Source organism: Bubalus bubalis, chromosome 4 (assembly GCF_019923935.1).
Source record: "Bubalus bubalis isolate 160015118507 breed Murrah chromosome 4, NDDB_SH_1, whole genome shotgun sequence".
Lineage (NCBI taxonomy): Eukaryota > Metazoa > Chordata > Mammalia > Artiodactyla > Bovidae > Bubalus > Bubalus bubalis.
Window position 1 is genome coordinate 32,302 of NC_059160.1, and position 25,938 is coordinate 58,239.

Below are 25,938 nucleotides of genomic sequence, written 5' to 3' on the forward strand. Positions count from 1 at the left end.
TCTGTTTATGTAATTCAATCTTTATTGTAAAAAAACTTTTAATGGAAATGATGTACAAGATGATCATAAAAGCATTCTAGTGAGCAACAAGTCCTGGATATAAATGGAAAAGGTGGCAGGTCGGTTCTCAGCAGCCCTTGCCACCCAAGGAGGCTCACAGCCCACATCAGTCCCCAGAAAAATGAAATACGGATTTTAAAAGAAGCTTCCTAAAGTCAATTGCTTATCATGCATGCCTTGTGTGTGGCTGTATTGACCGTGATGCTCACAGCAGTGATGTCTGCGTATTAGTCTGCGGCCAGACCTATCACCTGCTTTCTCTTGATGTTAACAGCAAACTTGGGCCTGTGATCTTGGCCTCGCTGTTCATCAAAGTACTGGCCATATCGAGAAGAGCTCTAGAAAAACTTAAGGAACAAACAGCTCTCTGCTCAAAATCATTCTTAAATTGACTGGTTTAGTTGGGAGCCTAAAGAGGAGAAAAGTCAGGAATTAGAAATCGTCCTCTTGGTGGAAATGCAATGAATAGGCCCTGACATCAGCTCTCGGGGAGGGGGTGGGGGAGACCCCTAAATATCCTTGATGAGACACAGAGAATATTCCAATTCTCTTTACTGCCCCATATGCCCTGGAGGGTCCATCCCTCATTTGGCTTCAGGGTCTCCTATGGGCCTGACGCCTGTTACTGGCGTGTACTGAAGGGTCACAGGCCACAGAAGTCAGGGTGGGGGTGCCAATGGGACAGCTGGGTTTGTAGGCGGTGTGGCAGGGACGGGCTGGGAGAGTGCCTCCCCTGAGAGCTGAAGCGCTGCCAAGGGAGGTGGGCCGGTGAGCACAGGAAAGACCTCCTGTGCTCACGAGGGAGATGGGCTCTGCTGGCAGCCCGGCTGCTCCTTGTCTGGCATCTGCTCCTCCTCCTCCTCCTCCTCCTCCCGCTTCAAGTCGATGTTCTGTGAACAAGCGGCGGGTGAGGCCTGGCCTTGCGTGTGCCCAGGTGAGGCTCTGACACCTCCAGGGGCCACGCCCACGAGCAAGTGCTGCCTGCCAAGCCGGGTCTGCGGGGCCAGCTCTGCACCCCTACAGAGAAAGGCCGTTCTCTCGATGCCACCTGACATTTGCACCGGACCTACCTCGAGCTCCTGCAAAACCTCGTCCATGAAGTCCCGGGAGTTCTGTTTGTAAGACACGGCTAATCGGATCGCATCACTGAAGAGCTGGGGCAGTGGGAGGGGAAACGAGGCTGTGGGCACCACTGGCCGAGGCTCTGCCTGCCCTGCGCCCGCTGGCCCACCGTCATCACGCGTCCACACGACACTCCACCCTGAGGTCAGCACCTTTTCCCCGTCCCCTGACCCCGTGCTGGTCAATACGCCTTTTCTTCACCAGACCCAAACCATCACCTCCCCTTCTGTCGACACTCACGACGACCCCTTCCTGTCGCTACCAGGGCCCCCAGCAATGCCGTCCTCACCAACAGCCCTGCAGCCAGCCCTTCTCTCCACCACATCCCCGGAAATGTCAGGCCTTCCCCACCTCACCAGACCATCTCTGCAGTCTCCTATTACCTTCACAACGTTGGTACCATCAGCAGCTGAGACAAAGTACAGGGGCAAGGAGAACTTCCTGGCAAAATTGAAACTTTTTTGGGTCATCTTCATGTCTGCTGTAGAGAGAAGGTAGGACATTGACCTGTCTACCAAGGGAAAAGGAGGGAGTCTTGAAGGGTGGGTCACTGGAGGTCCCCATTCCAGGAAGTGGGACAAGCAGGGACAATCAGCAGACATGTCATATAAAGAGCTCATTCAACTGGGATCTGTGTCTCAAGGAGGCAGGTTGGCTCACATGGATATTACTGGAAGGGGAGTGACGGCAGGCAGTCAAGGGATCTATTTTGGGAGGAACAGATCACTGGTGGTTTGATGGCCCAGGAAAGGACGACAAAACGTGTGACGGTGGGTTCCCCCACAAATTGCTGGCACCCAGGTGTAGGGGTGGCCTCACCATCGATCTTATTGGCCACCACAATGCACGGAATCTCCGGCCTGAACTCCCGCAGCTCTGCATACCAGGTGCTGAGGTTCCTGTACGTGATTTTCCTCTGCACATCGAACACCTGAATCAGCAGAGGAAAGAAGCCCAGGTGCGTCGCCGTCTCTGCACATCCCCCAGGCGACACGCGCAAGCCGGCAAGACGGGCTTGGGAGCTCAGCCCGCAGGCCACTCTGCACGCAGCCCCTCTCCACAAGCCTTGCCCATGCTTCTCAGAGAATCCCTCCAGAGCCTGCATCCTGCCACCTAACTTACCTATTTTAACCAAGAGTACCATTTTACTTATTGTACCATTGATAAGTCTGTGAATATTGAATGTTGTTTGTTTTCTTAGTCTAATCACTGCCTACCCATTTTTAAAGCCCCTTTATGATCGTCTTCAATGTCTGCAGAGTACCCTTGCAGCTGTTTTACCTTTAATTATAAACTTTTAATTTTATATTTTAAACTTTTACGAAGTAACTTTTATCTTTTATTATTTTGCAGCTTACCATTTTATGAACTGTTTATAATTTATACTGTTTACTTATTTAAAATTATCAGCAAGAAGCATGAACACTGACTAGATCTAAGGGCGAGGAGGCCAGAAGTCCTAAGATGCTTCAAGTGGCCGCTACAAGGATCCTTCCAGCTCCTCAGAGGAGCTCCCCAAAAGGTCAGCTGCTTGCCGCCAAGCCATCTCCCAGAACAGACTCGAAGGTCCAAACTGCCCCAGCACAGCTGTGGGTCGAGAGGGACAGCCCTGTACCCTGCTGGGGCGGCAGATCTCACTTGGAGATGACGCAGCCCTTCGCGGGAGCAGCCATGCCTGGGGCCGGGGCTCCCCCCGCACGGCGGCGGGCTCCAGCCAGCAGCAGGCCTGCTGAGAGGCTCTCGTGTGGCACCCCCAGGCCCAACTCCAATAAATGACCATGTTTTACTGAATTCCCAAAAAAGACGTCTTCTAAAATATGCTTGTAGTGAAACCTTGGGGATCTGCTTCACTCCTGCCATGATCGCCGTCAGAGCTTTGGCCCAGGTCGAGTTCCCTGAGCCTCCTTTCCTTGTTTTGAGCTGAGGAGGCGCTGGTTAGGCCGAGCAGCACAGCCTTCGCAGAACCCCACCTCCCTCCGGGGCGATCAGGTCCCCATGTGGCCAAGGCCCCCCCAGCAGGCTAGGGCCGTGAGGGGCACGGGCAGACACGGGCACGCAGGCAGGCTGGCAGGACAGAAGAGGGCCATGGGGCTGACGGGCGCACATCCCAGGCCAGAGGCCACGCCTGCGGGCCCCAGCCCGCCCCGGCTGCCTCCCCCTCGCCCGTTCCTCTCGTTCTGTCCCTGCACAGCCTGTTGCTGTTTAGTCAGGAAATCATGTCTGACTCCTTTGCCGCCCCATGGACTGTAGCCCACCAGGAGCCTCTGTCCATGGGATTTCCCAAGCAAAAACACTGGATTCGGTTGCCATTTCCTTCTCCAGGGAAACTTTCCGACCCAGGGATCAAGCCTGCGTCTCTTGCACTACCAGTGAGCCACCAGGGAAGGCCCCCTGTACAGGTACTAGCATTAAATTCTGGAAAAAGTCAAGAGACTTTGTACCCTAAGCACAAGGGCAGGACAGGGGCCCTGGGGGGGCTGTCTGACTCTGAGATGACTGCCGGGCAGGGAGCTGCCCACCATGAAGCCCTGAACCTGCTCCTCCTGGTGGAAGGGCCTCCACATACCCCTTCACCCTAACCCCTAACGAGACGCTGGCCCAGGCAGGCTCTCATCCAGAACCTCTGCAGTCTAAAGCCTGCCCTGATCCTTCCCCCGGCACCCAGCCCTGCTGAGGAGGGCTCAGGCCCTCATCCCTTCACCCCTCAGCCAGGCCTGCCCGCGCCTCCCTCACCCCTTCACCCCTCAGCCAGGCCTGCCCGCGCCTCTGCCTCCCAGCAGGCTGCATACCATGATGCAGGCGTGGGCCTTGTGGTAGTAGGAGGCGTGCATGCTCTGGAACCGCTCTTGGCCTGCTGTGTCCCAAAAGTCTGCAACAGGAACACAGCTCTGACTGCCCGAGGGGGCGGAGCATCTTCCCGGCGGCGGGGAGGGCGGGCGAGCGCTCCGCTCACGGCAGTGTGGTCCGCAGGTGATGCGCTCGGCGGTGCATCCAGGCCGCCGAGGGAGGCGGGGGCCAGGAAGAAGGAGAACGCAGACAGGAGACCCCACGAGGGGCAGGCTCAGCGCCCGCCCTCCCCCACCCAGTAAGACACAGGGCCCGCCAAGGTCAAAACTAGACCCAATTCCCATGAGTGCTCAGCACAGAGGCCAGATGTGTGGCCTGGCCAAGGGAAAGGCTGTAACCCCACCGAAAGCCAATCCTTTGTGGAAGACAACACTCGGGCAATACCTGTTATTTTCCTGACTGAAGAGAACTGAGGAGAACCTGTGTGCTGCTTTCCGCCTCCCCTTGCGCCTCCAGCCCCTCATCTGAGCCTGGGCCCTCGGTTCCGCCGCCTGACTCTCCCCTCCCGACCCTCCCTCTGGGGAGCCGGGGCAGCTCAGCACCGCGCTGCTCACCCACAAGGACGGTCTTGCCGTCTACCGTGGCCGTGTGCTTGTACAGGGTCAGGGCGTATGTGGACAGCTGCTGGGGCTGACTGCATTTAGGTTAAGGAAAACAATGAATAAAAAGAGACGCAAGAAAGGTGCTAGGGGTGGTTGCTGGTGTGACGGAATGGAGGCTCTCCTTTTTTAGAAAGTTATTCAGACTTTAAAGTGAATGAGTGTTGCAGACAGAGGACCAACCTCAACCTCAAACATCACAGGCACAATCTCCATGAAAAGTGAGGGGCAGGAGAGGCTGGGATTGTGTCCTGGCCACGTGAGTACAAGGGAATACATGCAATGGACTTATGCAGAGCAGCTGTCCGAAGCGGCATCACGTAGTTGGCAAGCGCCACTGTGGATGCCCAGCTCTCTGTGGATGGGGCTCCTGCAGGCAGAGAGCAGACCCAGCTATAAGAAGCAACAAACAGCTCCAGGGGAAACAAGCCTCCTCCTTAAGCCAGACAGCCAGCTAACAAGCTGCTTATGAGCTGCAGTTTGTCTGTGTATGAAACCCTATCAAAAAGCATGGGGAATACGACTTTCTGAAGTTGCAAGAAGCTGTGTGGTTTAACCGTCAGAGTTGGGACAACACAGGTGGGTGAGCGCATAGCACTCAGGAGAAGGTGAAGTAAGATACACGTGGACTCTGCCTTGGGAGGCTGCGGCCCGGGGCAGGGAGGAGGGGGCGCCAGGGCTCTTCTTACCCATGGTTCTCAATGGACTCGCTTGGGACGATTTTTACAAATCATCTCAGTTGTCTCATTCCAAACTTGCATACTAACAACAGTTCAGGAAAGGAGGGTGGGGCTGGCAGATCCTTCTTCAGAAAGTTGATTCACACCAGAGATTTTTTAAATTGTAGAGAGCTCAAGCTCTGAGGTCAGAGATGTCCAGCGACTTAGCCAGGGCTACTGAGGAGAGGTGGGGTGTCAGGGCATCGGACGAGATACGGTAGCCACTGCACTGCCCTCCTGACACAAAGCAAATCCGGATGGGAGTCAACGTCAGCGTATACTGCAGCGCGCCATGCAGGCCAGCTGGTGAGAGACCAGCGTGCATGAACCGTCTGCACTCGCTCACCTGCCCCTCCCTGGACCCAGAGCAAAGCAGGGCCAGGGGTGTGGGGGGCTGAGTTGGCATGGGAGTGGAAAGGGCCACAAGGAGCATTTCAAACTTGAAGGATACAATCCATCCATGAGGAACCTCTCCATGAGTCTGTAGGGAGAACATGCAAGGTGGTCAGCCGCATCCCTCAGCGCTCCTGCCTCCTCCTCGCGCTGCTGCACCACCCAGGGGTGGGACCTTGGAAGCCAGCTATGGCTCCCCCCAGTTCCTTCCTCAGCTACAAGCTCCCTTTCAAGGACAATGCCCAGGGACCACCCATCCACCCTCGTCCTGACTGGGGCTAAGTTCTTGACACCCTTTGGCTGTAACACTGACCAGCACCCACAGGTGCTTTTCCTGTGAGCAGGGACCGCAGTTTACTCCTTATAGGGAATAAACAAATTGTGGTACATCTACAACAGGGACTACCACCCAGCAATAAAAAGGAACAAATTACTGATCTACCCAACAATTTAAATGAATCATAAGGGTATTAGGCTGAGTGAAAAAGGCCAACTCCTTTTATACAATGTTGCCAAGAGGAGGTCACTACAGAGATGGAGTAGGTTAGTGGAGGCAGGCGGGGCAGGTAGAGGGTGAAGTGGGGTGGGAGCGGCTACAAACGCGCAGCTGCGGCCTCCACTGTGCTGGGATAGCTGGGTATCTCGACTCCAGTGATGCTACACAGATCTACATGTGATGAAATGACACGGAATTATACACAGGCATTGAACAAATGCTGATTTCCTGCACTTGATCTTGTACTCTGGTTATTTAAGAGCTAACCAATGGAGACAGTAGGTAAAGGATACACAGGCCCTCTCTGTATTCTCTTTGCAACATACTGTAAATCTGTTATTTCAAAATGAAAAGTTAAAGAAAAAACAAACAAACAAATCCCCTCCCAGACTGGGAGAAGACACGTGCAATGCCAACCACTGACGAAGAATCAGTATACAGAAATCATGAACAGCTCTGATACCTAAGAGAACACACATACAACCTGGTCCTGAGAGTATGAATAGGCAATCAGATGAACAGCTAACAAACAGATGAAAAGATGCTCAATCTTTTAATGATTTTATGAAAATTAAATAAGATGAAGTAGCATACTCATCCGTTAGAGTAACAAAACTGAAAAAGTCACATGACAGTCACAAAGTTAGGGACTTCGTGAAGCAACAGAAATTCCTATACTATGCAGTAGGAGTGAGAATCCATCATACTACTTTGGAGAGAAAACGGGATAACTCAAAATTTGAGCTAATGCTAAAACTGGGCAGTTTCACCCCAGCTCTAATAGAATTTGTGCCCAAGATGGTAGGCATAAAATATTCTCTGCAGTACTGTATCTAATATCATAAAAATGATAATTTTTCATAACTGCTCTTCAACAGAACAGACAGATACAGTTTAGTACAAAAAAGTAGAAAAAAATTACTGAGTGCCAGCCATATGCTGGATGCTAGGCTAGGCACCAGGATATAACACTGAACAAAACAGATGAAAATTCCTGTCTTTGTGAAGCTTACATTCTAGTGGGGAAGACAGACAGACAACAAACACACTCTGAAAATATGTATAGCCATGTGCATGGTCAATGGATTTGGAACAAAAGCATAACTGCAGTTCAGCGGGGCGAAGGATTGTTTTTGGAGAAGGAAATGGCAACCCACTCCAGTGTTCCTGTCTGGATAATTCCACGGACAGAGAAGCCTGGTGAGCTACAGGCCATGGAGTTGCAGAGTCGGACATGATGACTGAGCACACGCGCACACACAGAGGGGAGCTTTACCAGTAAACGGTATGGAGACAACTGAATACCTGTGCACGAAGAAAATGAACCTGGAGGACACGACACAAAGCGGTGGGGTAGGAAGTTCAAGGCGTCACTCCCTCAACTGGTAACTGGAAAAAATGACCAGAATCAACCATTTCAGAGCTCTGGAACCTGACTGGACTCAACAGCCAGGAGCGTGCTGGATGAAAGGAGAGTGCTGGCCTTGTGCAGAAGAACCACACGCACAGATCAGCAGCAGCTACGCCCACCGCAGGCCCGCCGAAGCCCTGCGGTGACCGGTGCTCCGCCTGTCTGGCTGGCAGTGGAGACACTGTCCTCAGAAAGTCTGTCTTGCGTGTTGTGTTCAGCTGGTAAACCCCCAAAGAGCCAGATCTGAGCTCTCTCAGGCTTCGGAGGCTTCCCCTGCAACTACTGGAAATTTAACAGGATAGGACTATCCCGTTTTTTTTTTTTCCCTTTTGGAGCCAAATATTTAAGGAAATTTTTATCAGGTCACTGTCTGACCACAGATAATGGAACAGAAATACCAATGACCACACACAAGAAGGAATAAACACTTTGTAAAAAGTATGGAAAAGTTACAAGTAGACACTCCAGCCCTAAAAAAGCAGAAATCAGCCATACCCAAGGAATGGGAATATCTGAGTTCCAAAGTCACCACTGGAGAAGGAAATGGCCACCCACTCCAGTATTCTTGCCTGGAGAATCCCACAGACAGAAGAGCCTGGAGGGCTACAGTTCATGGGGTTGCAAAGAGTTGGACATGACTGAGTGACTAACACACACAAAGTCACCACAGTAAAATACTCAGAATGTCTAATTCTAAACCAGAAAATTACAAAGCATACAAACAGGAAGGTATAGCCTATTCACATGATAAAAAAGAATTTGACAGAAATAATACCTGAAGAAATCCAGATACTTGACTAGTCAAAGATGTCAGATCAATTATCTTAAATATGCTCAAAAAGCTAAGGGAAACCATGGACAATGAACTAAAGGAAATTAGAAAGCAACACATAAACAAAATGAGAGTATTAATAAAGAGACAGGAAATATGAAAAGAAACAGATATTCTGGAACTGAAAAGTACAATAATTTAGGTGAAAAACTCACTAGAGGGTTTCAACACCACTTGAGAAAGCAAAAAACAGTTTATCTTCAGCAAACTTGAAGTTAAGGCACCAAAATCATCTAGTCTGAGAAGCAGAAAGAAAAGCAAGTGAAAATGACCAGTGCCTAAGGACCCACAGACAGCATTACTCATCCTGACACAGGCATCACAGATAGAAGACAGGAGGCGGCAGAGAGGTTATGTGAAGTAACAATGGCTAAAACCCCAAACCTGATGCAAGACATGAATACACACACCTGGGAAGCTGAACAAACTCCAGGCAGGATAAACTCACACTGTTCCACATCACAGGCAGATTGTAGGAACTGAAAGACAAAATCCTCAATAAAATAAACAGCCAATTTCTCATCAGATGCCACTGAGATCAGAGGGCAGTGGAAACATAATTGAAGTCCTGAGGGGGGAAAAAACTGTCAACAAAGAATTCTATGCACAGCAAACTATCCTTCCAGAATGAAGACAAAATTGAGACAACTCCCAGATAAATATAAGCTGACGTGGCTCATAAGCAGTAAATCTGCCCTAGAAGAAACAGTACAATGAGCCCTCCAGGTTGAAATGAAAGGATTAAACAGTAATTTGAAGCCACATAAAGAAATAAAGGTCTTCAGTAAAGGGAGCCACATAGGCAAATATTAAAACAGCTCTCTCATACTCTCGGTTTATAACTCCTCTTTTTTCTCCTATAAGATTTAAAAGACAAATACATAAAATTATAGTTATAAATCTATGTTAATGAACAATTAATGTATAAAGATGTCATATGTGACAAAACAATATAAAGGGAAGGGACAGAGTGTTTGTATGGTATTATAGTTAAACTGATATTCAAATATGCTGTTATAAATGTTAGATATTAATTATAATCTTCAAGGTAACTATTAATAAAAAATTTTAAAAATTATATATGAAAGAAAGAGACTCAAAACAGTATACTACCAAAAATCAACTTAAAAAACAGTGTAATGGAGTAATTGAGAAATAAAACAGGAGACATATAAAACAAATAGTTAAATGGCAGAAGTAAATTCTTCTCTATCAGTAATAACTTTAATTACTGTTGTTGTAAATGGGAATAGATAAAACTCTCCAATTAAAAGTGAGAGACTGGCAGAGTGTATTTAAAAATATGTACCAAGTATGTGCTAATTGTAAGACACTTGCTTTAGATGCAAGGTCAAAAAGAGGCTGAAAAACAAAAGGATGATAAAAGATACTCCATGCAAACAGTATTCAGGAGAGAACTGGGATGCTACAGCCAGGCAAAACACACTTTTAAGTGACAAATGTTACGAAAGACGAAGGACATTAGATACCGATGAAAAGTCCAACCTGTCAAGAAAATAGAAACGTTATAAACATATATGTAAAGAACAACAGAGTCGTTCCAAAATATATGAAGTCAACACTGACACAACTAAAGGAAGAAAGAAACAGCTGCACGATAACACGTTAAGATTTCAACATCCCACTTTCAGTAATGAATAGAACAATGAAACAGAGGACTTGAACTACACTAGAAACCAAACAGACCCAACAAGCATACAGAATACTCTATCTGACAACAGTAGAATGCACATTTTTCTCAATGAACTCAGCTTAGGCTACAAAAATGTCAATAAGAAGGCTGAGATTATACAAAGTATCTTTACAAATAAAACGGAATGCAACTAGAATAACAGAAGGAAAACCAGAAAATTCACAAACAGTGCAAATTAAATCAACAACATAACTGTACGTTTAAAGGCAGTAGATATGAAAGACCAAGCTAAACACAAAGCTAGCAGAAGGAAAGAAAGAATACAGATTAGAGTGGAGATTCGCAGAAGACTGAAGAGAAAGACAACAGAGTATCAGTGTAACCAGAAATTAGTTCTTTGAAGAGATCAACAACATCAACAAACCTTTAGGTAGACCAAGAAAAGAGAGAGGACACAAACGATCAAAACCAGAACTGAAAGCTGGGAGAGTAAAGTCAGTCTTATAGAAACAAAAAAATTACAAGTGAACACCGTGAACTGCTGCATACCAATAAGCTGGATAACCTAGAGAAAGTGCACAAATTCCAAGAAACACACGAACTACCAGGTTCAAAATGAAATAGAAAATCTGAGTAGACCTATACCAAGTAAGGAGAGTACATCAGCATTCAAACACTCCCTGTAACTAAAGGTCCGGGACTGAATTACTTCCCTAGTGAATTCTACCAACCATTTCAGGAACAAACACCAGTTCTTCTCAAACTTTTCCCCAAAACTGAGGAGGGAACACTTTATAATTCTTTCTATGAGGCCAGGGGTACCCTGATTCCAAGACCAGATGACACTATTAGAAAAGAAAACTACAGGCCAATATTCCTCATGACTTTAGTTGTAAAAATCCCCCCAAAATCCACCAGCAGACTTCCCTGGTGGTCCGGTGGTTCAGAACCCACCTGCCAATGCAGAGAACACAGGTTTGATCCCTGGTCCGGGAAGACTCCACGTGCTGTGGGACAACTAAGCCATGCACCACAATGAGCCTGCATTCTAGACCCCAGCTACGTGACAAGAGAAGCCGCCACGTGCAGAAGCCCGTGTACCTCAACTAGAGCAGCCCCTGCTCGCTGCACCAGAGAAAGCCCACGCACAGCAACTAAGACCCAGAACAGCGCAAAAAAACACAACCCACTAGCAAACCAAACCTTATTAAAGGGATTATATATCATCACCAAGGGAGATTTATTCTCAGAATATAAAGGTGGTACAACTTAAGAAAATTAATCAAACATATATAAATAGAATGAAGGGAAAATTCCACATATTTATCTCAATAAATGCAAGCAAAGCAACTGACAAAAACCAAACACCATCTCATGACAAAAACACTCTATAAGAAGAGAAGGCAGTCACCTCTAGGATAAAAGGCCACATATGAAAACCCCAATGCTGTAAAGAGCAATATTACACAGGAACCTGGAATGTCAGGTCCATGAATCAAGGTAAACTGAAGTGGCCAAACAGGAGATGGCAAGGGCGAACATAGACATTCTAGGAATCAGCGAACTAAAATGGACTGGAATGGGCGAATTTAACTCAGATGACCATGATACCTACTACTGTGGGCAAAACCCCTTAGAAGAAATGGCATAGCCATCATGGTCAACAAGAGTCCAAAATGCAGTACTTGGGTGCAATCTCAAAACCAACAGAAGGGTCTCTGTTCGTTTCCAAGGCAAACCATTATCACAGTAATCCAAGTCTATGCCCCGACCAGTAATGCCAAAAAAGCTGAAGCTGAATGGCTCTGTGAAGACCTACAAGTCCTTCTAACACCAAAAAAAGAAGTCTTTTTCATCATAGGGGACTGGAATGCCAAAGTAGGAAGTCAAGAGATACCTGGAGTAACAGGCAAGTTTGACCTTGGGGTACAAATGAAGCAGGGCAAAGGCTAACAGAGTTTTGCCAAGAAAACACACTGGTCATAGCAAACACCCTCTTCCAAAAACACAAAAGATGATTCTACACATGGACATCACCAGATGGTCATATCGAAATCAAATTGATTATATTCTTTGCAGCCAAAAATGGAGAAGCTCTATACAGTAGCTGACTGTGGCTCAGATCATGAACTCCTTATTGTCAAATTCAGACTTAAATTGAAGAAAGTAGGGAAAAGCACTAGACCATTCAGGTATGACCTAAATCAAATCCCTTACAATTATACAGTGGAAGTGACAAATAGATTCAAGGGATTAGATCTGATAGACAGAGTGCCTGAAGAACTATGGACGGAGGTCCGTGACATCATACAGAAGGCAGTGATCAAGACCATCCCCCCCTCCCCAAAAAAAAAAGACCATCCCCAAGAAAAAGAAATGCAGAAAGGCAAATGCTTGTCTGATGAAGCCTTTCAAATAGCTGAGAAAAGAGAAACTACAGTCAAAGGAGAAAAGGATATGCCCATTTGAATAGAGAGTTCTAAAGAACAGCAAGGAGAGATAAGAAAGCCTTCCTCAGGGATCGATACAAAGAAAGAGAGGAAACCAAGGGAAAGACTAGAGATCTCTTCAAGAAAATTAGAGATACCACAGGAACATTTCATGCAAAGATGGGCACAAAAAAGTACAGAATTGGTATGGACCTAACAGAAGATATTAAGAAGAGGTGGCAAGAATACTCAGAAGAACTACACAAAAAAGATCTTCATGACCCAGATAACCACGATGGCGTGATCACTCACCTAGAGCCAGACATCCTGGAATGTGATGTCAATGCGCCTTAGGAAGCATCACTACGAACAAAGCAAGTGGAGGTGATGGAATTCCAGTGGAGCTATTTCAAATCCTGAAAGATGATGCTGTGAAAGTGCTGCACTCAATATGCAAGCAAATTTGGAAAACTCAGCAATGGCCACAGGACTGGAAAAGGTCAGTTTTCATTCCAGTCCCAAAGAGAAGCAATGCTAAAATGTTCACACTACTGCACAATTGCACTCATCTCATATGCTAGCAAAGTAATGGTCAAAATTCTCCAAGCCAGGCTTTAACAGTACATGAACCGTGAACTTATAGATGTTCAAGTTGGATTTAGAAAAGGCAGAGGAACCAGAGATCAAACTGTCAATATCTATCGGATCACTGAAAAAGCAAGAGAGTTCCAGAAAAACATCTATTTCTGCTTTATTGACTATGCCAAAGCCTCTGACTGTGTGGATCACTATAAACTGTGGAAAATTCTGAAAGAAATGGGAATACCAGACCACCTGACCTGTCTCCTGAGAAACCTGTATGCAGGTCAAGTAGCAACAGTTAGAACCAGACATGGAACAACAGACTGGTTCCAAATTGGGAAAGGAGTACGTCAAGGCTGTATACTGTCACCCTGATTATCTAACTTCTATGCAGAGTACGTAATGCGAAATGCTGGGCTGGATGAAGCACAAGCTGGAATCAAGACTGCTTGATGAAATATCAATAACCTCAGATCTGCAGATGACACCACACTTATGGCAGAAAGCGAAGAGGAACTAAAGAGCCTCTTGATGAAAATGAAAGAGGAGAGTGAAAATGTTGGCTTAAAGCTCAACATTCAGAAAACTAAGATCATGGCATCCGGTCCCATCACTTCATGGCAAATAGATGGGGAAACAATGGAAACAGTGAGACTTTATTTTCTTAGGCTCCAAAATCACTGCAGATGGTGACTGCAGCCATGAAATTAAGAGATGCTTGCTCCTTGGAAGAAAAGCTATGACCAATCCAGACAGCATGTTAAAAACCAGAGAGACATTACTTTGCTGACAAAGGTCCATCTGGTCAAAGCTAGTTGGACCATAAAGAAAGCTGAACGCTGAAGAATTGGTGATTTTGAACTATGGTGTTGGAGAAGACTCTTGAGAGTCCCTTGGACTGCAAGAAGATCAAACCAGTCCAACCTAAAGGAAATCAGTCCTGAATATTCACTGGAAGGACGGATGCTGAAGCTGAAACTCCAATACTTTGGCCACCTGATGCAAAGAACTGACTCAGTGGAAAAGACCCTGATGCTGGGAAAGATTGAAGGCAGGAGGAGAAGGGGACTACAGAGGATGAGATGGTTGGATGGCATCACCGACTCAATGGACATGAGTTTGAGCAAGCTCCAGGAGTTGGTGATGGACAGGGAAGCCTGGCGTGCTGCAGTCTGTGGGGTCGCAAAAAGTCAGACACGACTGAGTGACTGAAGTGAACTGAACTGATGAAAACCCCAGAGTTAGCACCACACTCAGTTGTGAGAGACTAAAAGCTTCACCTCCAAGTGAGAAGTAAGAGGATGCCTGCTTTTGCCACTTCTATTCAACACAGCACCGAGAGTTCCAGCCAGAGCCCTGTGATGAGAAAATCGTTAGTTTGAGTTCCTTCCTGGGCATCTTACAGTGACAGCCCTGGTCCACCTAAAGTCTGGGCATTGAGATGAAGGCTTCAGTTTAGGGCTCCTGCTACAAGTTCCTGTTTTGCTTTTCCCAGGGCATCTTTTAAAATAAACAGCATTGAGGTTGAGAAAAGTTAAGTTACCACTGTGCCAACCAGCAAAGCCCCTAGGGAATTATTCACAGCTCCCTGATTCCAAGGATATGTTAATAAAAGATAAAAGTGGAAAACAAGGTGGAACTGGGGCTCCCAGGATATAAGACTAAACAAGGTATCTGGTCAGGGGCAGAAATGGATGTGTGCCCCATAGCCCCGGAAACAGACAAGCAGGCTCACACCTGTGGAGACAGGCTGCTGCACTGCAGAGCCTCGCTCAGAGTCTCAGGGGAGTCCCACCTGTGCACAGAGGCGCTGCATGTGATCGAGCCAACCTTTATGCTGGTTACAGTCAGTCATCATTTCTATCCACTATTCTCAGTCAGTTCTTCCAAGAACGTTTCCTCACCACCTTTCTTCAACCTGCTGCTGGTTACGCTAGTCACACTTTTCACACTTTCCTCTCCCCGTTCCCACTGTCTGCACCTTGAAATCTCTCAGCCCACACACCACATATAGGAAAACCTCAGCTCTCACCTCACCAGAACTGCCCCAGCAGTCTGCCAGGACTCACCTGGCAGAGAGGGTAAAGCTCACCTCTCTCAGTTCTGACTCAGCCCTCTCCGGCCCTCCTCCCCAGACACACACAGCTGCTGATGGGAGGCTCCCTTGTTCCCCCATGCCTGGGCTCCCTCACCACACCCACAGAAACCATGCTCCTCTGTGCCCCTGGAGGAACAGAGGCACAGGTTCTGCCTCTAAGAACCCAGATCTGTTCTGGGCCTGGCTTTGCTCCCCTAATCCTCCAACATACTTGGACTTGCCCACAGCGCTGTCTCCCAGGCAGATGATTTTCACATTGTCATCAGCATCGTATTTCTCCTGGTCCAGCTCACAGGGTTTGGCTTTGTCCCTAGCCATTGGCTTCTGGCTGTAGAAAGGGCATCAGCTCAGGGGAGGGGGATCTTGTCACTGGAAAGATCAAGAAGAGGCTGTTGGTAAAGAGATGAGAAGTCCCCTCAACCAAATTCCCTTCCTCTTCCTGGACAGGGGAGACAATGACCTGATGAGAGAGGAGCCCCAGGAAACACTATTCTATTCACTACCAACCTGGCTAGCACTTGCTGAACCATGGCACTGTAATCTTGTCCCCAAAAAGATCTTCTTAGAGTGGTTTACCCTGCGTCATCTGTTTACTACAGCTATGCTGAGGACCACAACTCCCACTCCCACCTGGAGAAACTATTCTAAAACCATGTTGAAGTTTACAAGATTTATGTACAAACATTTGCTCACTTGTAAAGCAGGGGTAAAAATCAATGCTTACATCACATAATCAATTTGAGACATTGTGTGGGCCTGAATTATCATCGCGAGTGACAGACCACACAGCCAAAGACGTCTCTTCCGGATCCTCTACCTCATGCTTCTCACCTCCACCTCATTTTCCATCCTACTGAAATCAGTAGCTGTTTTTCCCTTTCCCAAACGTGGCATTCCCAGGCCCTCTTCTCTAGGCCCTCTTCTCTAGGGTTATTTCAACCTCTACTAGTTTCAAGGATCTCCTAAATGCTGATGATGCCAAATCTGCATCTCCACAGAGACCGCGTGCCCCTCAGTGCCAGACTCAAGTATGCAATTGCCTACCAGGGTTTGACTAGCAAACCACTGCACACGGCAAAAATGACCTGTGAAACCTAAGCCCCGCCCACCCCAAACTCACTCTTCACATCCCTTGTCTGTACAAGACATCACCAGACACCCAATGCCAGCACCGAAATGTAATATAATCTCTAGCTCTATTCCACTATCCTCATGTCATCACGCCCAAATATATTAATAACTTCACAAACATCACTGAGACTGTGCCACAGTCCACACTCTGAGCTCAACGATGCAACAATGCAGCTGCAGCGCCCACACTTACTCAGCCTTAAATACCGGCAGATCTTGCACAAGACACGAAGGAAAACTCTACTGTGGCAAGAGCTATGACAGAGGTGCACACAAGGGTGGAAAATACCAACAGGACCCCTGAGTTTCCCTGACCGCAATGCTATTGCTTCTGCTCAGGTAGGGAGGGAGTCAGCCTTGTTCACCGAGGCACCCTCAGCCTCAAGAGCAGTGATCGGGAAGTAGCAGATGCTTAATAAGCATAATGAGGGGCTGCCCCTTCCACCTCCACCCTGCAGCTGGAGCCAAACGCAGCCAAATCTATTCTCGAAGACCTTCAATGCTTGTCGATATTCTCGCGACCCACTGGATAAGCTCTCTTTCACTCAAGTAGTTTTCGAGCACCTCAACCTCTTGGCCAGAATGGGCTGCCCTCGCCTCCCTCCTCCCACCGTTGCCAGAACCACTGTCCCATTCTTTCCCCACCAGGCCCTCCGTCCAGCTGCGGGCCCGAGGACGGCCTTGAAGGGGCGCTTCCCACAGGCGAGGCCGCCACTCGCGCCGTTTCGTCATCTCGGCTGTTTCCGAGCGAGGACTGGAGACTAGCGGCGCCGCAGGTCTGTCCGCCCACGGCCAGCCGCCGTCAGGGCCCCTAGCCGCCCTCGGGGCCCCTAACCGCCCTCGGAACCCGCCCGTCCCGGATTCCTTCCACTATCGGACCCCGACAGTCAGCCCAAGGCCCACCGCCCCTCACTCGGCATCCAGCTCTGCCCGCGTCCCCCGCAGCTGCTACGCAACCGCTCAAGGACTTCAGGAGGGCTGCCCGGCCGAAGGCCTGAAGGACCCCGGGAGGCTGGCTCGTGCGATGCCGGGCCGGAGAACCTCCGGTGAACGAGCATCCGGATCAGGCCGGCCTGGGGTTTCCAACTGCCAGAGTCTGGGTGGGCTTCACCTGGGGACTGAACCAGGATCCAGGCGGCTTTACGTCTCGGGGAGTGAGTGGAAAGCGGGAGTCCGGAGTCTAGGGAAGTGGGCCTGAGGCGCGGGGCGGGGCCTGATGCGCTGGGCGGGGCCTGAGTCGTGGGGGTGGGGCATGAGGCGTGGGGCGGGGCATGAGGCGCGGCGCGGGGGACAGGCGTTGGCCCCCGGTAGGCGGCTGAGGTTAAACACCGGAGTCTCCTGCATTGCAGGAGGACTCTTTACCAACTGAGTTATCAGGAAAGCCCTGAACAACCCTAGAATCTCTATATCCGTATAGAGATGGCATCCCATATACATAGAGGACTGATTATACAATGGATAATGCAAGAGACAATCTTATAAAATGGGCAAAATAAAGGATACAGATCAAAACAATGATTAGTATAGCTAGTTGTCATCCGGTCGAAATAAACCATCAAGTCCACAGGAGAGCTAGTGAGAAAAACATGTATCATCTTTGTTTTCGAAAATATACTGTAGCGATTTGTTGATACCTACTTAAGTATGTATCAGCCTATACATACTCATGTGCACTGGTCTAGCCTATTTCAAGTCCAATCATTCCAAACATAACCCTCCAATTTGTTGCAATTCTATCTAGTCATTTGTCTCAATTTTATAGCAAAAGGACAGAAACCCTAGTGCATTCATATAGACCAAAGATGCTAGGATGGCTCAGTCTAATGGGCTAAAAGTACATATTTTGTCCAAATTCCACAAAATTTTATGCCAGTGTCTATTGTTTATTTTCATATCTTATTCAAGCTTCCATATTGTATTTAGTTGCATTGAGTAGCATCAGCTGCGTGCAACAAGTTCTGATAAATTCCTTTTTCATTTTTATTCTGTTACAAATATTTTCTAATTTTCCTTGTTATGGCATCTTAGATACACCCATCATTTACCAGTGGACATTTAATTTCCAAATACATGTGTTTAAAGTATCTTTGACATTAATTTCTCATTTTGGTATATATTTCTCATTTAACTGCTTTCTTCTCTGCAGTCACTCTCTGTGTTTTTTCAGTCTTTTAACTTTATTGAGACTTTCAATGGCTGAGTCAAAGATCTCTCTTGGTAAATGTCACCTTGCACTTGAAAATATGTGGGTTGTTTTCAAATATCTTTTGACATTAATTTCTAACATAATTGCACAATAATAATAGAACAGACTTTATATGATTTCAATACCTTTAGACCATGAAATTTTTGCACCCAACTTTATGTCCCTGTACGTTCCAGTGTCTCCTGGTTTATAGTCTTTGGGAACTTGAATAGAGTTTGTATCCTGCTGTTGTATGCACGCACGCTAAGTCACTTCAGTCATGTCCAACTCTTTGCACCCCTATGGACTGTAGTCTAGCAGGCTCCTCTGTCCATGGGATTCTCCAGGCAAGAATATTGGAGTGGGTTGCCATGCCCTCCTCCAAGGGATCTTCCTGACCCAGGGATCAAACTCCTACATTGGTAGATGGATTCTTTACCACTAGCACCACCTGGGAAGCCTGAAAATTTATCTGTCTGGGTGCATCAGGTCTTAGATACAACATGCGGGATCTTTAGTTGCAGCAAGGACTTTTAATTGTGGCATGTGGGATCTAGTTCCCTGATCAAGGATTGAACCCAGGCACCCTGCATTGAAAGCAAGGAGTCTTACCACTGGACCTATAAATCTTAATTATGTTGAATTGGTTCATAGTGCTTTTCAGGTCTATTGTATCCTTCTACTTTTCTGTCCATCAGATCAGATCAGTCGCTCAGTCGTGTCCAACTCTTTGCGACCCCATGAATCGCAGCACGCCAGGCCTCCCTGTCCATCACCAACTCCCGGAGTTCACTGAGACTCACGTCCATCGAGTCAGCGATGCCCTCCAGCCATCTCAGCCTCTTTCGTCCCCTTCTCCTCCTGCCCCCAATCCCTCCCAGCATCAGAGTCTTTTCCAATGAGTCAACTCTTCGCGTGAGGTGGCCAAAGTACTGGAGTTTCAGCTTTAGCATCATTCCTTCCAAAGAAATCCCAGGGCTGATCTCCTTCAGAATGGACTGGCTGGATCTCCTTGCAGTCCAAGGGACTCTCAAGAGTCTTCCCCAACACCACAGTTTAAAAGCATCAATTCTTCAGTGCTCAGCCTTCTTCACAGTCCAACTCTCACATCCATACATGACCACAGGAAAAACCATAGCCTTAACTAGATGAACCTTTGTTGGCAAAGTAATGTCTCTGCTTTTGAATATGCTATCTAGGTTGGTCATAACTTTCCTTCCAAGGAGTAAGCATCTTTTAATTTCATGGCTGCAGTCATTTCTGTCCATGCATTTCTGTCCATGCATTCTGTTAAATTTTGAGAGTTTGATATTGAAACTCCAACTAATTATCTACTTAAAAAATAATTTTAATATACAGTGGAATTGTGTGTAACTTTGTTCTGTATTTTCCAAGTCTCCTGTAAATGTGTTACCATACTTTCATAATTTAAAACATTTAAAAAATACATTTACCAAAAAAAAAGCAATTGAAAAGTGGGCAGAAGAACTCAACAGACATTTTTCCAAGGACAAAATGCACATTAAAAAAAAAAGAACACGCTATCAGGCATGTAAAAAGATGTTCAACATCACTAATCATGAGGGAAATGCAAATCAAAACCAGAGTGAGAAATCAGCTCACACAAATCAGAATGACCGTCATCAAAGAGAACACAAATAACAAATGTTGGTGAGAATGTGCAGAAAAGGAACTCTTGTGCACGTAGGTGGAAGTGTAAAATCGGTGCAGCCGCTGTGGAAGACAGTATAGACCTAAAAAACCAAAAATAAGCCATACGACCTAAAGTTTTTTCTTTTATGAGCCTTCTCTGTTCAGCAGCACAGTCTATGCAAGTACATACATTCTTGGTTTTACCGTGAGAATTGTAGGTCTCATCTCATATTAGTGACTTGCCTTTACAACTATACTTATATTTATTTTATTTCCATATAAGGCACTTTAAAAATGACCTTTCTAGTGGTATATTTTAGAAAATTTTGAAAGAGATTTTAATATAATACACTAAAAATTTTTTTTAAAGATAAAGTCTTTTTAATAACATCTCACGATGAATTTAACTTGACAGTTGAAGCATGATGTGGTAACTATGTTATACTGTTTAATTCACAGATTTAGGAAAATGTTTTATTTTTAAAATATAACTAAGGTGAAAATAAAATTAAATATAACCAGGTGAGGCTGCATAGTTATGAGCAGTAAAGTACTAGGAAACAGTGACTGAAAATATAAAATTCTCTCTCACCAGTGGTCATTCATCACTTTGCTTTCAGAAGCCTAGAAGAAATTGCCTTCATTGTTTCACATCCAGTCTGGTAAAGCTAGGCATTTCTTAGCTTACTCAGTATAACCTTGAATTGCTGAAATAAGTGAATCGAAAGAGCCAAAGGTTTTTTCCTGTCTGAGACAGCCAAAGATGAACATATTGAGGATTTCCCCATAGAAGTCTACCTTGATAGACTATCGGGTACGCCTGAAATCAGTTTCCATGGGCGTTTTATATTCTTGTCGTATGAGTTCCAACCTATGCTCACCATTGTCTACTGGACATCTCCACTTCCAACACTGGTCCAATACTAACAAATGTCCGTGGATACAGAAATAGAAAGAATGCTGCTTGTACAGGAAAGTCAACTGCGGAGATGCCTAACTCCGTGGGGCTGCAACCAAAGCCGCACACTACGTGACCACGGCAGCAATGTGGCAAGTGCCTCAGCACACCTCCCGCTCGGTGCTGCACCCTGCCCCGCGTGCCAGACGAGCCCGGGGACGCACTGTGCGGCGCTCGTCCGCAAAACCAGCCAGCAGTGCCGGCAGCGACCGATCTCGTACTTATCTGCCCTGCTTTTCTCCATTCCTGCATCCTTTTGGATTTAGTTGATTTTTTTCTACTGTAACTTTTTTTCACTTTTTAAATGTTAAAATATATATATCAAGATTAACCATTTTAACTCATTTCTAAGTGTACAATTCAGTGACATTAAGAACATTCATATGTAACCTTCACCAATGTCAATTCCAGAATTTTTTTGTGATCCCAAATAGAAACTCTAACCATTAAGCAATTGTTCCTCATTCTGCCCTCCCCTAAAGCACTGGTAATGCTAGAAAAGTAATGCTCAAAATCCTTCAAGCTAGGCTTCAGCAGTATTGTGAACAGGGAACTCCCAGATGTCCAGGCTGGATTTAGAAAAGGCAGACAAATCAATGATCAAATTGCCAATTTGATCAACTGAACCATAGAAAAAGCTAGAGAATACCAGAAAAATATCTACTTCTGCCTCACTGACTACACTAAATCCTTTGACTGTGTGGATCACAACAAACTGTGGAAAATTCTTAAAGGGATAGGAATACCAGACCATCTTACCTGCCTCCTAAGAAAGCTGTATGCGATCAAGAAGCAACAGTTAGAACTGGATATGGAACAGTAGACTGGTTTCAAATTGGGAAAGCAGTACAGCAATGCTGTATATCATCACCCTGCTTCTTTAACTTCTAGGCAGAGTACATCATGCGAAATGGCGGGCTAGATGAAGCACAAACTGGAATCAAGATTGCAGGGAGAAATATCAATAACCTCAGATACGCACATGACATTATTTTATGGCAGAAAGCAAAGAGGAATTAAAGAGCCTCTTGATGAAGGTGAAAGAGGAGAGTGAAAAAGCTGGCTTAAAACTCAACATTCAAAAAACAAAGATCATGGTTTCTGGTCCCATCACTTCATGGGAAATAGATGGGGAGAAAATGGAAACAGTGATAGACTTTATTTTCTTGGGCTCCAAAATCACTGCAGATGGTGACTGCAGCCATGAAAATAAAAGACTTGCTGCTTGGAAGAAAAGCTATGACAAATGTAGACAGTGTATTAAAAAGCAGAGACATTGCTTTGCCTACAAAGGTCCATGCAGTCAAAGCTATGGTTTCTCCAATCAGTTCAGTTCAGTCGCTCAGTTGTGTCCAACTCTTTGCAACACCATGGACTGCAGCATGCCAGGCCTCCCTGTCCATCACCTACTTCCAGAGTTTACTCAAACTCATGTCCCTCGAGACAGTGATGCCATCCCACCATCTCATCCTCTGTCATCCCCTTCTCCCACCCTCAATCTTTCCCAGCATCAGGGTCTTTTCAAATGAGTCAGTTCTTCACATCAGGTGGGCAAAGTATTGGAGTTTCAGCTTCAACATCAGTCCTTCAATGAATATTCAGGACTAATTTCCTTTAGGACGACTTGGTTGGATCTCCTTGCAGTCCAAGGGACTCTCAAGAGTCTTCTCCAACACCACAGTTCAAAAGCATCAATTCTTCGGTGCGCAGCTTTCTTTATGGTCCACCTCTCACATGCATACATGACCACTGGAAAAACCATAGCCTTGACTAGACGGACCTTTGTTGACAAAGTAATGTCTCTGCTTTTCAATATGCTGTCTAGGTTAGTCATAACTTTCCTTCCAAGGAGTAAGCATCTTTTAATTTCATGGCTGTAGTCACCATCTGCAGTGATTTTGGAGCCCAAAAAAGTAAAGTCAGCCACTGTTTCCACTGCTTCTCCATCTATTTGCCATGAAGTGATGGGACCAGATGCCACGATCTTTGTTTTCTGAATGTTGAGCTTTAAGCCAACTTTTTCCCTCTCCTCTTTCACTTTCCTCAAGAGGCTCTTTAGTTCTTTCCTTTCTGCCATAAGGATGGTATCAACTGTGTATCTGAGGTTATTGATATTTCTCCTGGCAATCTTGATTCCAGCTTGTGCTTCATCCAGTCCAGCATTTCTCATGATGTACTCTGCACATAAGTTAAATAATCAGGGTGACAATATACAGACTTGATGTACCCCTTGCCCTATTTGGAACCAGTCTGTTGTTCCATGTCCAGCTCTAACTTGCTTCCTAACCTGCATACAGATTTCTCAAGAGGCAGGTTAGGTGGTCTGGTATTCTTGAATTTTCCAGTTTGTTATGATCCACACAGTCAGAGGCTTTGGCATAGTCAATAAAGCAGAAGTAGATGTTTTTCTGGAACTCTCTTGCTTTTTCAGTGATGCAACAGACATTGGCAATTTGCTCTCATTCCTCTGCCTTTCTAAATCCAGTTCAATCATCTGGAAGTTCACAGTTCATGTACTGTTGAAGCCTGGCTTGGAGAATTTTGAGCATAACTTTGCTAGCATGTGAGATGAGTGCAATTGTGCGGTAGTTTGAACATTCTTTGGCATTGTCCTTCTTTGGGATTAGAATGAAAACTGCCCTTTTCCAGTCCTGTGGCCACTGCTGAGTTTTCCAAATTTGCTGGCATATTGAGTGCAGCATTTTCACAGCATCGTCTTTCAGGATTCAAAATATCTCAATGGGAATTCCGTCACCTCCACTAACTTTGTTCGTAGTGATGCTTTCTAAGGCCCACTTGACTTCGCATTCCAGAATGTCTGGCTCTAGGTGAGTGATCACACCATCGTGATTATCTGGGTCATGAAGATCTTTTTGTACAGTTCTTCTCTGTATTTTTGCCACCTCTTCTTAATATCTTCTGCTTCTGTTGGGTCCATACCATTTGTGTCCTTTAGTGAGCCCAGCTTTCCATGAAATGTTCCCTTGTATCTCTAATTTTATTGAATAGATCTCAAGAAAATGCCCTTACAGTGTAACAATCAACGCAGAGGATGCACAAATGCCTTGAGAGATGCTGAGCAGCTCTGTCTTGGGTTTGACTGCTGGAGTCCAGTAGCAGTCGCAGCAATCAGAGACTTCCTAAAGGCACTGCTGCAGTCTTGCTTGCTAAAGAGGTTCCTGTGTACCTTTTTTTAAAATAACTTCCTACACCTCTTATATACCATATGCAGTCCAGGAGCTCAAAGCAGCTGGAGGTGTGATGACTATTGCCTTTCACAGCTCCAGGGAAGACAATAGACAAAGGTTATTGGGAAACTGGTGCTTAGATCACATCTCACGATAATGCTCACGATGTGTGCGCTCAGTCGTGTCCGGCTCTTTGGACGCCATGGACTGTAGCCTGCCAGGCTCCTCCATCCACGGATTTTTCCAGACAAGAATACTGGAGTGGGTTGCCATTCCCTTTTCCACCCCATGATAAAGAAAATCCAAAATGTATAGGGGATTGTGTGGAGCCCTGGAATGGTTCCTGGAATGATAATTTAGTGGATGCCAGCTTACTGGAGAGAGACCCTCTACAAGACACTTATAAGAGACAAATGGGAGATCTGAAAAACAATGATTTTCACAGGGACTCAAACTCAAAGACCACCGTTAAATTTGTTCATGTATCATTTCATCGCCAGACGTGACCGTGTGCAGTTCACTTTGCGAGTGTTTGGTTTAAAGTCTCCAGTTCCATGACCAGAACAAAAGTTCCTGATTCTACATTTTCTACCACTTAATGCCCAAATAGGAAGAAGGAGAATCTGTGCTGGAAATTTCTCTGAGGCTGGCAGAGAAAGAAAATGCTCAGATATGCTATCCACAGCTTCTGATGCAGACCAGCTGGCAGAGGCAGAACTTCCTGAGGATGGTCAATGGAAAGTTTTCACAGGAAATGAGTTAGCAACTTTCTTTGCAGGGAGGGGTGAATATTTGGTTGCTGGAGGAAAAATCAATCAAGAAATTCTGATGTGAATAATTATATATTAGCCACCACAGTCTCCTCCAAAATTTTGAATTCAATTGCACTTTTTAAAAATTTTATTTTGAAAAAACATTACCAGATTTTAAATGGATTAGAAGTAGGATAAATGACCTAGAAAATGGGAAAGAAATCTTTTTTGAACTTTAAGAGTCTTTTGGTTTTCTGTGTGAAACTTCAGTTTTCAATAAAAATGGGGTGAGTACAGCTGTTGCTGTTGCTGAGATGTTACATTAACTGGAAACCAGAACCGTGACATTGAGCCAGTAACCCACTAAGGTTTGTGAAAGACAGTCGTACTTCCAAAACTTTATATTTCTTATGTTATGCTCTGACTACCAACAAAGGTATATTTGAAAGTCTTCACAATATTGATTCTCCAAAAGAATATCTACCATATTGCATACATGGGACATTATTTCTTAATATGACAGCAGACAGCCTAATAAGAAATCTGTGCTTCCTGGGGATAAAAATAACCAAATGATTACATTTGTCACCAAACCCGGGTTCGGCCGTTCAGTGTTCAAAAGACAGTAATCAAGAAGCAAGTGTCAGCAGACAAGAAAGGTGTTTTAATTAGAAAAGCCAGCAATTGCAGAGAAGATCTGCGGAGTAGACTCATGTCCGAAGACCAAATCCACAGATTCTACTTGGCCATGACAGCTTTTAAAGGGAAAGGATAATCTTCCTGAAGGGGAGATAATCTCAGTGGTTCGCTGAGGCAGGAGGCTGGGCCC

The 25,938-nt window shown here is 45.9% G+C and overlaps 1 protein-coding gene and 1 pseudogene across 18 annotated transcripts; one reads left to right on the forward strand and one right to left on the reverse strand.

Annotated features, from left to right (window-relative positions):
* RABL2B (RAB, member of RAS oncogene family like 2B) lies at window positions 1–17,598 on the reverse strand. Of its 18 annotated transcripts, none has more exons than XM_044940680.2 (12): window positions 17,485–17,598; window positions 15,454–15,611; window positions 14,425–14,500; window positions 8,890–8,958; window positions 5,799–5,828; window positions 4,584–4,659; window positions 3,972–4,051; window positions 2,002–2,113; window positions 1,566–1,663; window positions 1,131–1,214; window positions 859–950; window positions 1–469 (listed from the first exon to the last, which is right to left on the reverse strand). In XM_044940680.2, exons 2-12 carry the CDS (start codon window positions 15,558–15,560, stop codon window positions 409–411), a joined length of 885 nt encoding a protein of 294 aa, XP_044796615.2. In that variant the 5' UTR covers window positions 15,561–15,611; window positions 17,485–17,598; the 3' UTR covers window positions 1–408. The 18 variants fall into 18 exon arrangements, with proteins under 18 accessions (XP_044796615.2, XP_044796617.2, XP_044796616.2 ...); XM_044940682.2 differs by lacking the exon at window positions 17,485–17,598 and adding an exon at window positions 17,287–17,459 and having other exon boundaries at window positions 1,566–1,660; XM_044940681.2 differs by lacking the exon at window positions 17,485–17,598 and adding an exon at window positions 17,277–17,456.
* On the forward strand, window positions 16,693–25,738 carry LOC102398204 (annotated as a pseudogene).
* Window positions 25,739–25,938: the final 200 nt, after the last annotated feature.

What these genes read in the sequence shown, in the direction of transcription:
- RABL2B (XM_044940680.2), bottom strand. Translation starts at nt 15,560, where the DNA reads ATGGCTAGGGACAAAGCCAAACCCTGTGAGCTGGACCAGGAGAAATAC. An exon ending in AGCGCTGTGGGCAAGTCCAA is followed by an intron (nt 14,501 to 15,453) that starts GTATGTTGGAGG and finishes TTCTCATCACAG; the next exon opens with GGCTCTGGCTGGAACTCTCG. An exon ending in AGGCCCACGCCTGCATCATG is followed by an intron (nt 2,114 to 3,971) that starts GTATGCAGCCTG and finishes CTGCTGATTCAG; the next exon opens with GTGTTCGATGTGCAGAGGAA.